The sequence below is a fragment of the Sebastes fasciatus genome, chromosome 4 (assembly GCF_043250625.1).
Source record: "Sebastes fasciatus isolate fSebFas1 chromosome 4, fSebFas1.pri, whole genome shotgun sequence".
Taxonomy (NCBI): domain Eukaryota; kingdom Metazoa; phylum Chordata; class Actinopteri; order Perciformes; family Sebastidae; genus Sebastes; species Sebastes fasciatus.
In genome coordinates, this window is record NC_133798.1 from 29,330,402 (window position 1) to 29,341,787 (window position 11,386).

The 11,386-nt window shown below is 34.6% G+C and overlaps 1 protein-coding gene across 1 annotated transcript; it reads right to left on the reverse strand.

Annotated features, from left to right (window-relative positions):
- Window positions 1-3,550: 3,550 nt before the first annotated feature.
- LOC141766562 (myoblast determination protein 1 homolog) lies at window positions 3,551-8,628 on the reverse strand. Its single transcript, XM_074633515.1, has 3 exons — window positions 7,855-8,628; window positions 6,012-6,090; window positions 3,551-5,233 (listed from the first exon to the last, which is right to left on the reverse strand). The coding sequence occupies exons 1-3, from the start codon at window positions 8,449-8,451 to the stop codon at window positions 5,013-5,015; spliced, it is 897 nt and encodes a 298-aa protein (XP_074489616.1). The 5' UTR covers window positions 8,452-8,628; the 3' UTR covers window positions 3,551-5,012.
- Window positions 8,629-11,386: the final 2,758 nt, after the last annotated feature.

Here is an 11,386-nt window from a genome sequence, read left to right on the forward strand (position 1 = left end):
TACAACATATGTGTTGTACAAACAATACATGCTAAAAGATTCATCAGTTCTTGGTCATATAACTCACTTCATGGATTAATAAAATATCATCATTATTCTTTATTTGATGTATTTTTTAGAGGCTTGAATCCAATACTACTCACTGTGATTCTTCACCACCTGCTTGAGAACAGGAAACAGGTGTGTGATTGTTGATTGTGAACACCTGTGTGCAGGTACAAGTCTATACAGTGTGTTAGAAACCTCTGATCTGGTTTTCACATCAGTTTGGTGACTGTGATGATTGAAGTTGGGACCTGATTTAGAAAAGAGACATTTCAGAAAGAAGGCTGGGGCTGTTTTTAGTTTATACTTGAGTTTTGATGCAACCAACACATTTCACTCAGACAACAGCTTAGTCTCACTGAATACCAATTGGTCCAGATACATACCGGTACACGGACGACGAATGACAGTGAAAACCAACAAAGTGTCTCAACGTTCCACCATGATTCTCCACAACAGCTTCAGAGCCCTTTTACCAGCAGACATTTTGTCATGTCACAGTAGGAGAAAGCAGGGCTGGGAGGCGGAGTTAAAGGAAACGCTACTGCTCTATGGGCCCAATGGATTCTTATAAAATATTATATATACAACATGAAGTAATACTATCCAATAATGCAATGGATGATAAATGTATTATTCATGATAACACGCTGAAAGGAAGGGGTGTTTCTGTATAGTAAATACTTTATCTTTTGATAATTTAAGTTGGTTTTAGTGATAATACTTTTACTTAAAGTAATGTTTTGAATGCAGATCTTTTACTTGTAATGGAGTACTTTTAAACTATGGTATTCCTATTTTTACTAACACTACAATTCAAAGTTCGTAATCTGCTGCCACAAAACTGTCCAGTCAGATGTCTGAGAGGACTCCTCTATATGTCTGAATGGTCAGCCCAGTCTCACAGCAGTTAATGAAATTGTCACAAAATGTAATGTATTGATTTGTGTACATAGACACAAATTTCAAAATGTTTGCGTGATGGTCAGCACAAAATCAATTCGTATGTAATCCATGTAATTGTGAACTGGGAAGTATAAAGAACACTGCATAGGGAGGAGGTCGGGGTGAATGGGTGGGCCACCGGTGTTCGAACCCCGTGTGAAACCACAAGTCAACTTTGATTTATTTGTCACGTAACTTCCGTACTTAAGTTACAGCACTTCCAAAGTTATTTTAACCCAAACAGTCATCTTTTCCAAAAGCTATCCAAGTAGTTTTTGTCACGTAATGTCTGTATTTAAGTTACGCCACTAACACACCGGTGTTATTTTTGTTGCCTAATCCTAACTAAGTCCATCTATTCCTAAACCTAACTAAGTAGTTTTATTTTGAAAAGACTGGGGCATAAATTGACACGTGCGTCACGTGTTGCTGGACATTCATAGGAGAACACACGAAAAATAAATTGTTGGAAGTCTTGCTGAGTGTCACGAAAAAAAAGGAAATTCGTGTCTATGTACACGAATCAAATAAATTAAATTTCGTGACCATTTAACGAACTGCTCTGAGACTGTCTGAATGGTGTTTTATGTTTTTAGCTGGTAGAAAGGCCTCTTTACTAATAGTTAATTTAGTACATGGAGAAAAAAATGTTGTCCAATTTATTTGTTATTTTATCAAATACTCTCAACAGTATGGTCTGTTTCTTATATTATTTAATCAATAAATAATTCGGTGCAGTGACTGAATTAGGATAAAAAGGGGTGCTAAAGTAAAGATTTTAGGGCTTTATAGTATTTTCGGTTTTAAAATGTACAAACACTGCGTTAGGGTCCCTAAGAAAGCAGCAAGTGTTTCGGAAAAAATACATTTCTGGAAACAGTAACTGTAATTGTAACAAAAATGTAACAACAAATTGATCAGTTCTTGGTCATAAAACTCACTAAATTTCATCATTATTCTTTATTTGATGTATTTTTTAGAGGCTTGAATCCAATGATTCTCACTGTGATTCCTCACCACCTGATTGAGAGAACAGGAAACAGGTGTGTGGTTGTTGATTGTGAACACCTGTGTGCAGGTACAAGTCTATAAAGTGTGTTAGAAACATCTGATCTGGTTTTCACATCAGTTTGGTGACTGTGATGATTGAAGTTGGGACCTGATTTAGAAAAGAGACATTTTATAAAGAAGGCTGGGGTATGAAAATGGGTTCTCTGGGTACCCACGAGTCTCCCCTTTACAGACATGCCCACTTTATGATAATCACATGCAGTTTGGGGCAAGTCATAGTCAAGTCAGCACACTGACACACTGACAGCTGTTGTTGCCTGTTGGGCTGCAGTTTGCCATGTTATGATTTGAGCATATTTCTTATGCTAAATGCAGTACCTGTGAGGGTTTCTGGACAATATTTGTCATTGTTTTGCGTTGTTAATTGATTTCCAATAAGAAATATATACATACATTTGCATAAAGCAACATATTTGTCCACTCCCATGTTGATAAGAGTATTAAATACTTGACAAATCTCCCTTTAAGGTACATTTTGAACAGATACAAAATATGTGATTAACTTGTGATTAATCACGAACTAATTTAATCAATTGACAGCACAAATGTCAATAAAACATGAAACTTAAGTATTAAAGTTTCATAGATGCAGTTCAGAAACACCTGCAGTTCTTCTGTGCGACCGAACGATGGCGCTGCAGCTCTTTGAGTCAACAGGTTTAAAGGCTGAATCTTCTGTTCGTATCCAGCAGCTTGTTTAATAGAAATCAGACTGTTACATACAATGTTTATTGAGAAAAATATCTAAAAGTTGAAAAGGCAGGTATGAAAATAAAATTAAAAGCAATTCAAGATCAGTATTTTTGAGATTTAAAGAAATTAGGAGCTGCCCTTAATTAAATGTTTATAAAGCCTACCATTATTAAATATCTTATGTTCAACTAAAATACATTTTATATTTAAATATCCTGGGTTTTTGGGGGAAATTAGTATCTAAAAGCTGATTTTGTTTTTTTAATGATTATTATATTCATGATATTAAAATTTACCATTTCACTCTGAATTAAAAAATCTTTCTGGTGAAACAGATAGAAAACTCAAATAATACATTTAATTTGTGCAGCTGTTTTTAAAAGTGAAATATTAAACTATTACCAAAAAATATATATTTAAATTGAATTATAAATGTGCATTACAAGCAGAGTTGTTTTGAAAAGGCTGGTATGAAAATAAAATTAATTTTTAAATTTTTAAAATGTAAAAAAAAATGTTGTTTTAAAACATTCATAGCTGCAGTTAATAATTAAATATTGATAAAGTTACAAAAAGTATTAAATATATTATGTTCAACTAAGATAAAATAAATGTTTAAATGCTTTTTTTGTGCAAAAATATTAAATACATATCATATGTTCAACTAAAATAAACTAAATGTTCAAATGTGCTGTTGCTTTTTTACCCTTAATAAAAAATGTAAATGTTCAATTTGAGGCCTAAATAGTTTATCATAAAATAAAACATTTCAAGGAAATTAAAAAGCAGAGTCGTGTTTTTTGTATAAATAAGCAGGTTCATTTATTAGACTGTCACTCAGTTTTCAGATGTATAAATATAAAGTTTAACATTTTCACAACAAACAAAAGCACATACAGACAGAAACATTAAATACATAATTAATACGTTCAGTTGGAACAAATCAGCTCTTATTTACATAATATGTACAGAAACAGAAAAATGGTCCTCCGCTGCAGTGAATGAAAACGACAAATGAAATAAATGTGTTTTAGTTTGACTTTGACAGGAAGGAGGTCTGAACTCCCACACTTATTTATTCCTGCAGTTTCTCTACAGAAATCTGCCGTTTTTGTTTGACATCTTTCTAAAATATCACAGGATTATTGTTGTTTTTTTTTTTTCTTTCCTGAGTGAAATGAACAGCTGGGGCTTTTTACGAGTTCAGATGGACGAAAGTGGAGGAATGTAAATGGATGTTTTTTTTGTTTTTTGGCCTCCGTCCTTCATCAAATAGACTTTAACACAGAAAGGAAGAAAAATCCATCTGAATGGCTCAAACTGAGCCTTTAAAATATTTAACTCATAACTTAAAATAAAATAAAAATACAGCAAGAACTGAACTGATTTGTATTCATCAGTAAACCTGTTTAAACAAACTACATTTCCCAGCATTCAAGTGGTTTTGTCTAAATGTAAAATGTATTTATTTTATCAGCAGGAAAGAGAATATGGAGGTCAAATATGCGGAATTATGGAAGATCATTCCTGCCAGGAAAATAAATCTAATGTATGGAAACTTTGGAATGATAAAAATCAACATGGCCACTTTCTAACTTTCATTATTATTCTTTATATTTCCACGTTTTACCTTTTACCAGATCAACAAATTATATTGTAAAACATTTTATAGGGAGTAAAAATTCTGACTTTATCTTATAATTATTATTTATAACAATTATTATTTATCACTGACACACAGTTAATTTGTATTCCTTATCTAACAGCTGTTGAATTAAGACTGAATTAATATTTAGAAATAACCTTTTTGTTGTTGTTAACTCGAGGCCCATTTCCAGATCTTTTGACCATATATCACGATCTTCATCAGCTCGTGGAGTTTGCTCAGTAACTATAAAAACTATAAAATCTGATATAAAATATCAAACTCTGATGAACACTGATGAAGACTGTGTAAGATTAGTAAGTGGGCCTTAAGAATTTTTTTTAATTTGACGAACTTGTATCAAATGATTTTTCACACTCAGTTATTTTTGTTTTCCTGGCAGTAATGAGCTTCCATACATCTCAGCTTAAGAAAATAAAAACAGGTGTGAACGGATACGTTTCTAAATTATAAAACTTGATGCAAACAGGTTGTGAAGACTCAGTTCATCTTTTAAATTAAATTAAAGTTAGTGAAAAGTATATTTCCACTGTGTGTGTTTGTTGTATGACTGGACGGTGTGACAGGATGGTAAAGTCCCGGGTGTGAAGGTCTATAGGACTTGATAGATCAGGTTGGGGTCCTGGCTGGCGGTCGGGGAGGGGATCTGGACGGGCCCGGGTGCAGCTGCCTCGCCAGCGGGGGCCGGTGGCGAGGGTCCGGGGCCGTCGGCGGCCGGCAGCAGGCTGCTGTTGTCGGTGGAGATCCGCTCCACGATGCTGGACAGACAGTCCAGACTGGAGACCACTGAGCTCCGGTTACTCTTCAGACCGCCTGCAGCACACAAAACATCACAGTTTAATTACAGTTCTGTATGAAATTTAATGTTTTCTTTCATCTTTAATGTTTAACGACCAAATTATCCTGAAAAAATAAAAGAACATGATCTACTCCTTCGTGGATAACTGAACATTTTATCCGTCCTTTGGTTCAACTGTTACATTAGTTTAATTTTAAGTGACTTTAATCATGAAAGTATAACAAAAAGCTCAGTTTTTATCATTATCTTCCTGCTAACAGAGTATTTTATGCTGTATTATTATTATGCTGTTTGATTTCTATTGACAAAACTATAGATTTACTGTAGATAAAAATATAATCATATTTAAAAACTGGTTTAAGATATGTGCCAGAAGTTTGGTGAATGTTGCCCAGTATTCATGTTAAATAAAGTAAGAGTTTAAATTATTTAACATGAATTAAATGTGGATTAAACTAATGAGATTGTTCTCATTATATTTTCAATAAAATATTTGAATTTCTACAATATGATTTGCCACTAAAACAACAAACATGCATTAGGCTACTTAACATTTAGTTTTTTAATACAAGAGCTGCTCCTTTATTACTGACAGTTTAAAGGAACATTTTATTTTATGGTTATTGGCCTCTTCAGGCTGCTGTTTTTATTGCTTCTTCTGTTTGTCTTTGTTTTACTACCAGGGGTGAATTATTTGAATTAGCAGCCTAATTGGCCTGTTAGCTGGTAATATTATTGTATCATAAATATGATGCTATAATATAGTATTATATGTTCTTTCATGTTTCTTACCGTTTGGAGTCTCGGAGAAGTAAGAGCTGTCATAACTCCTTCTTCTGTTTGACTGACAGGTAGGGCCATTGAAATCCGTCTGCAGAAAGAAAAACAAGAAATTAGATCCACTAAAATGTCTGCATTTATTGTGAAATCAGTAACAGAAATTCACAATTTTATAATCTTATTAGAGAAACCTGAAGCCCAAATGTTGCAGCACTCAGTCCAAAAGAGAAGTGGATAATGAGTTGAAAGGTCAGAAAATAATTTAGAAAAAGTCAAATTCGTATTATAAATAAAGTCACAACACACTACTGACCGACAGGAATACTACAAAATATATCAGTTATCGTCGTGATATCTTCCTTTTTTTTCCTTTTTTTTTGACAATTTTCCTGAAATGTTTGAATAAAGTCATATCAAATAATTAAAAACTAACAGTAATAGTACCTGTTGTGAATCCGAAATTATAAGGTGAATTTGTTTCGATGCATTCGTTAACATCAATAGTGCATTAGATATTTTTACATTTAAAAACGATTTTAATAAATCGTCTCAGTGTTTAGAGGACAGAATGAATGAGATCCAACGAAAAAACAAATCTTCAGTTTCCACTAAAAACTAGAAGATGTTGCTACAAATCTAGATTCACTGAGGAAAAAACATTTAAACTAGTTGTCTTTTTTTTCTTTTCCTTCTGACAATAAATTACAAAGTTACATTGAAGTATAGTTCAGGCCGCTTTTAGCTCCTTCTCTCTGTGAAATTGTTTTTGGCACAAAACCAGTGAGATTACACGAAATGTTGACACAAAATAAAAGGCAGAAAAACATTTGATTCAAACCTATAAAATGTAAATTTAATCAGTGCACTTTAACGAATACATCCAAGATAACAACGACTAAGAAATAAAAACGTAAAGTTAATCACAATCAAAGTAACCTATAGGCAAAACGTGTCCGTGTAAAATACTCCTGCTGGTTTACAAAGCACTAAATGGTTTAAGGCCAAAATACATTTCTGATCTTCTGCTATGTTATGAACCATCCAGACCTCTCAGGTTCATCTGGATCAGGTCTGCTTAGTGTCCCCAGAGTCAGAACTAAACATGCAGAAGCAGCGTTCAGTTTTTATGCACCAAATATTTGGTGCAAACAAGCTCCCAGAAACCTGCAGGACCAACTCCAACTCTGAGTTCTTTTAAATCAAAGCTTAAAACTTTCCTGTTTGCTGCTGCCTTTTATTAAACCGGATAATTATCTTATACTGCAACTAGAGCTTTTACTCTTGTGTGTTATTACTCTATTTTAGCTTCAATCCTTTTTTTAGCTTGTTTTTATCTTCTAATCTTTAATGTTTTTATAACTGTTTTAATTATGTCTTAATGTTCTTTTGCACTTTGTCTCAATGTTCTTGAATGTTTATATAAAAGCATTTTGAATTAGCCCTGTTGCTGAAATGTGCTCTACAAATAAAGCTGCCTTGCCTTGCCTTACCAGGGTGAAATATTCTAATTAGCAGCCTAATTGAATTTAATTTGGGATGTAAATAAATCTGGGATAGTTTATATATTATATTATATTATCATTCTATGATATATGAGTTATTAGAGGAGAAGTGAGAAAGGGGTAGGGAAATATACGTTTACTCCCTTTCGGACAGTATTACTCTTGTTTTGTTTGTTATTATTTTGTATCTGTTTTTATTTATTTCATGTTCGAAATAAAGTCTTTCATTCATTCAAAGTAACCTATAGGCAAAACTTGTCCGTGCGTAAAGACGCACTGGAGACATTCCAGAACGCATCCAGAGCGCTCAGACAGCCTCCTCTCTACGCCCCTCTGTCGGTCCCTGAACTCACCATGCCGTCGGAGCAGTTGGACCGCGGGCTGGATGCGTCCGAGTCCCCGCTGTAGTGCTCCATCACCGGGTAGAAGCCATCGTCCTGTCCGCCGCCTCCTCGCAGCAGCGCCTGCAGAGACTCGATGTAGCTGATGGCGTTGCGCAGGATCTCCACTTTGGGCAGCCTCTGGTTGGGGTTGGCCGACGTGCATCTCTTCAGAGTCTCGAATGCGTCGTTGACCTTACTGAGCCGCCTTCGCTCCCGCATCGTGGCCGCCTTCCTCCGGTCCGCGTTGGTGGTCTTCCTCTTGCAGGCTTTGCAGGCCCAGAGCAGACAGCGGCCCGCCTGGTGGTGTCCACTGGGGGCGCGGACGTGCTCGTCGTCCTCCGCCTCGGCATGGTGGTGGTGATGGAGGAGGTGGGACGAGGAAGAGGAGGATGAGGAAGGGGAGGAGGGCGAGGGTGAAGAGGAGGAGGAGTCCGGCTTCAGGAGGCCCACGTGGACCAGCCGCGGGTCCAGGTCCTCGAAGAAGTGCATGTCGCTGGTGTTGAAGCAGGGGTCGTCATAGAAATCATCTGCAGCAGGGATGGGGAAAGAGATATCCGACAGCTCCATGATGGTGCACTGGTGCAATGCTTCAATGGTTCACTGGTTCAATGGTGCACTGGTTCAGACCCAAAACACACAATCCAAGAGACAGACACACAGACAGGAGAGTCTTCAGACCAGGACCGGAGGAGAGGATGTGAACCGGTCTCAGGGTTTTCAGAGGGAATGTAGAGTCCAGTCACTGTTCTGTCCTCTCAGCTGTTGACCTGGACCATCTTATACCTGGGACACCCTCAGGGGGGCGAGGTCAGGACCATGACGTCTACTGGGCTCTGACCAATCAGCAGGCAGCAGGAGGGGTTTACAACTTCACGGTAATTAGTGTACAATTACCTCTAACAGAGCAGTAACAGAGCAGTAACAGCAGGGGAATATACTGCTGCTCACAGCAGGGGGCAAGTACACACCATGAGGGAGGAGAAATCTAATAAACACTAGAATATATAATACTATAATACCACCTTTAATAATAATATCATAGAATATTTTAGACTGGTGGCTGGATTTTTTCTGTTATTTATTATGTTCTTCTGTACATGTTACTTGTGGACTAATACATTTTAATGTAAAGCACACAAGTTTATTTGTACATTTTTTATTTATTTGACTTTCTCTTGCAACATGGTGTGATGGGACTGCTTTGAAAAAGTGAATAAAAATAAAAGAGACATTCAAAATGTAATTATGAGGCCTAAGCTAATAATAAACACTGTAATATATAATACTACCTTTAATTATAATAATCATAGAATATTTTAGACTTGTGGCTGGATTTTTAGTTTTTCTCTTATTTAATATGTTCTTCTGTACATGTTACTTGTGGAGAAATACATTTAAATGTAAAGCACACAAGTTTATTTGTAAATAAATGTGGTATTTAAATATAATGTACTTTCTCTTGCAACATAGACTGCTTTGAAAAAGAGAATTAAAATAAAAGCGACATTCAAATTGTAATTATGAGGCCTAAACTAATGTATAGACACACTGAATGAAAAATAAATAAAAGAAAGTAAAAGAATGAATTAAATGGGAAAAAAACGATAAATAAATGTTAAAATGCAGTTAAAATAAAAGCCACTATAATACTACCTTTTATAATAATATTTAAATCCTAGAATAGAATATTGGATTTTTAGTTTTTCTGTTATTTATTATGTTACTTGTGGACAAATACATTTTAATGTAAAGCACACAAGTTTATTTGTAAATAAATGCGGTATTTAAATAAAATGGACTTTCTCTTGCAACATGGAGTGATGGTACTGCTCTGAAAAGAGAATAAAATAAAAGAGACATTCAAAATGTGATTATGATGCTTAAACTAATGTATAGACATACTGAATGAAAAATAAATTAAAGAAAGTAAAAGAATGAGTTAAATGGAAACAAACAATAAACAAATGTTAAAATACAGTTAAAATAAAATCCAATCTGATGTGTAAGAAAACAAAAATTCTCATTTATTTACATCTAGACGTATTTAAAGCAAAGAAAGTAGTAAAAAGAGTAACTTTTTTAAGAGGAATTTTCTAAATCAAAGCAGAAAAAAGTAAATAAATAAATAAAGGAAATTTGAGTCTTGTTAAATTTCATTTCAGCAGTGTCTGTATGACAGTAACCTCAAAATTAATTTTTTTTCTGAATACGACAAACTTTTAATTTGACCCAAATTCCATTATTTTGATAATAAAAGTAACAAACATGGGGCAAAAACATATTATAAATTTAATATTATATTTTTTGTTTATCCAAATTCCATTATTTTGATAATAAAAGAAACAAACTTTGTGCAAAACATATTATAAATTAAATATTTTATTATTTTTTTGCCCAAATTTCATCACTTTTATAATAAAAGTAGCAAAATTTGGGCAAAACTAATTCAAAATTAAAAGTTGGTCATATTCAGAGAGAAATTAAATTTAAATGTAACGTTACTGTCATACAGATCCTAAATCAACTGACCTTTTGACATCGTTACTACTGGCTGCTTTTGTAATTTTGAAAGAAAAAAACAACTGAAAACCAAAAAATATTGACAATATTTTATTTTTTTTTTCATTTTCATGGAAGTAAAACTAATCGAGAGACGTTTCACATCCAAAATGAGCAGAAAGGACTTCATACAGGACTCATATTTCCTGTCTCTACTGAGCTGAACACCATTTCTTAAAGTGTAATTACTGCATGAAAGTGTGTTATCAAGTTAAATGTCATTGAGTTTATTTTTAGAGGAGAGATTCACTGACCTCCTCCTCCTCCTCCTCTCTGCCTGCAGCTCTCCTCCCGGCTGCCATCACTGCTCCGACTCCATCCAGAAACATTAAAATGCAGATTATTGATCAGAATAAAACCTGCAGCAGGTTCAGATCGCTGCAGTACAGATGTGTTGCAGCTGGAGGGCGCTGCAGAGCTCAGATCCTGCAGCACCAACACTGATAACTCAACTAACTACCCATCAACCTCTAAATGTGACAGATGGTCAGAAGCTGTGGATGCTTCAAGTGTTTGAGGAAATATTCAAACCCCTCTACTCAACAGATTATCACTATCACTCCAAAAAATGATTGACAGCTCTTTTAATACAGGACCCTAACCCTCATGACCCTGACAACAACTAAATACAGGTTGTTAATGCGTTTAGCTGCTAATAAAGGTGTGTTTATACGAGTGTAATGTTTCTAAACACAACACAAATATTCCATCTGGAAGTCAAAGTCTGAAATTATGCTGCATATGTACATTTACCTGTAATTTATATGGTTCAATAAATGCAGAATGATTCTTTAAATTCACTGATTATCACCTAAATATTATTTTTCAAACATGAAAATGATTGCGCCAAAAACTGTTTTTCTAACTTTATTTTCAAAAGATTAAACCATATTTCTGCACAACTTTCATATTTTTCTGACATGCAGGGCATCTAAAACAAACA

What these genes read in the sequence shown, in the direction of transcription:
- LOC141766562 (XM_074633515.1), bottom strand. Translation starts at nt 8,451, where the DNA reads ATGGAGCTGTCGGATATCTCTTTCCCCATCCCTGCTGCAGATGATTTC. An exon ending in CCAACTGCTCCGACGGCATG is followed by an intron (nt 6,091 to 7,854) that starts GTGAGTTCAGGG and finishes TTCTTTCTGCAG; the next exon opens with ACGGATTTCAATGGCCCTAC. An exon ending in CTTCTCCGAGACTCCAAACG is followed by an intron (nt 5,234 to 6,011) that starts GTAAGAAACATG and finishes TGTGTGCTGCAG; the next exon opens with GCGGTCTGAAGAGTAACCGG.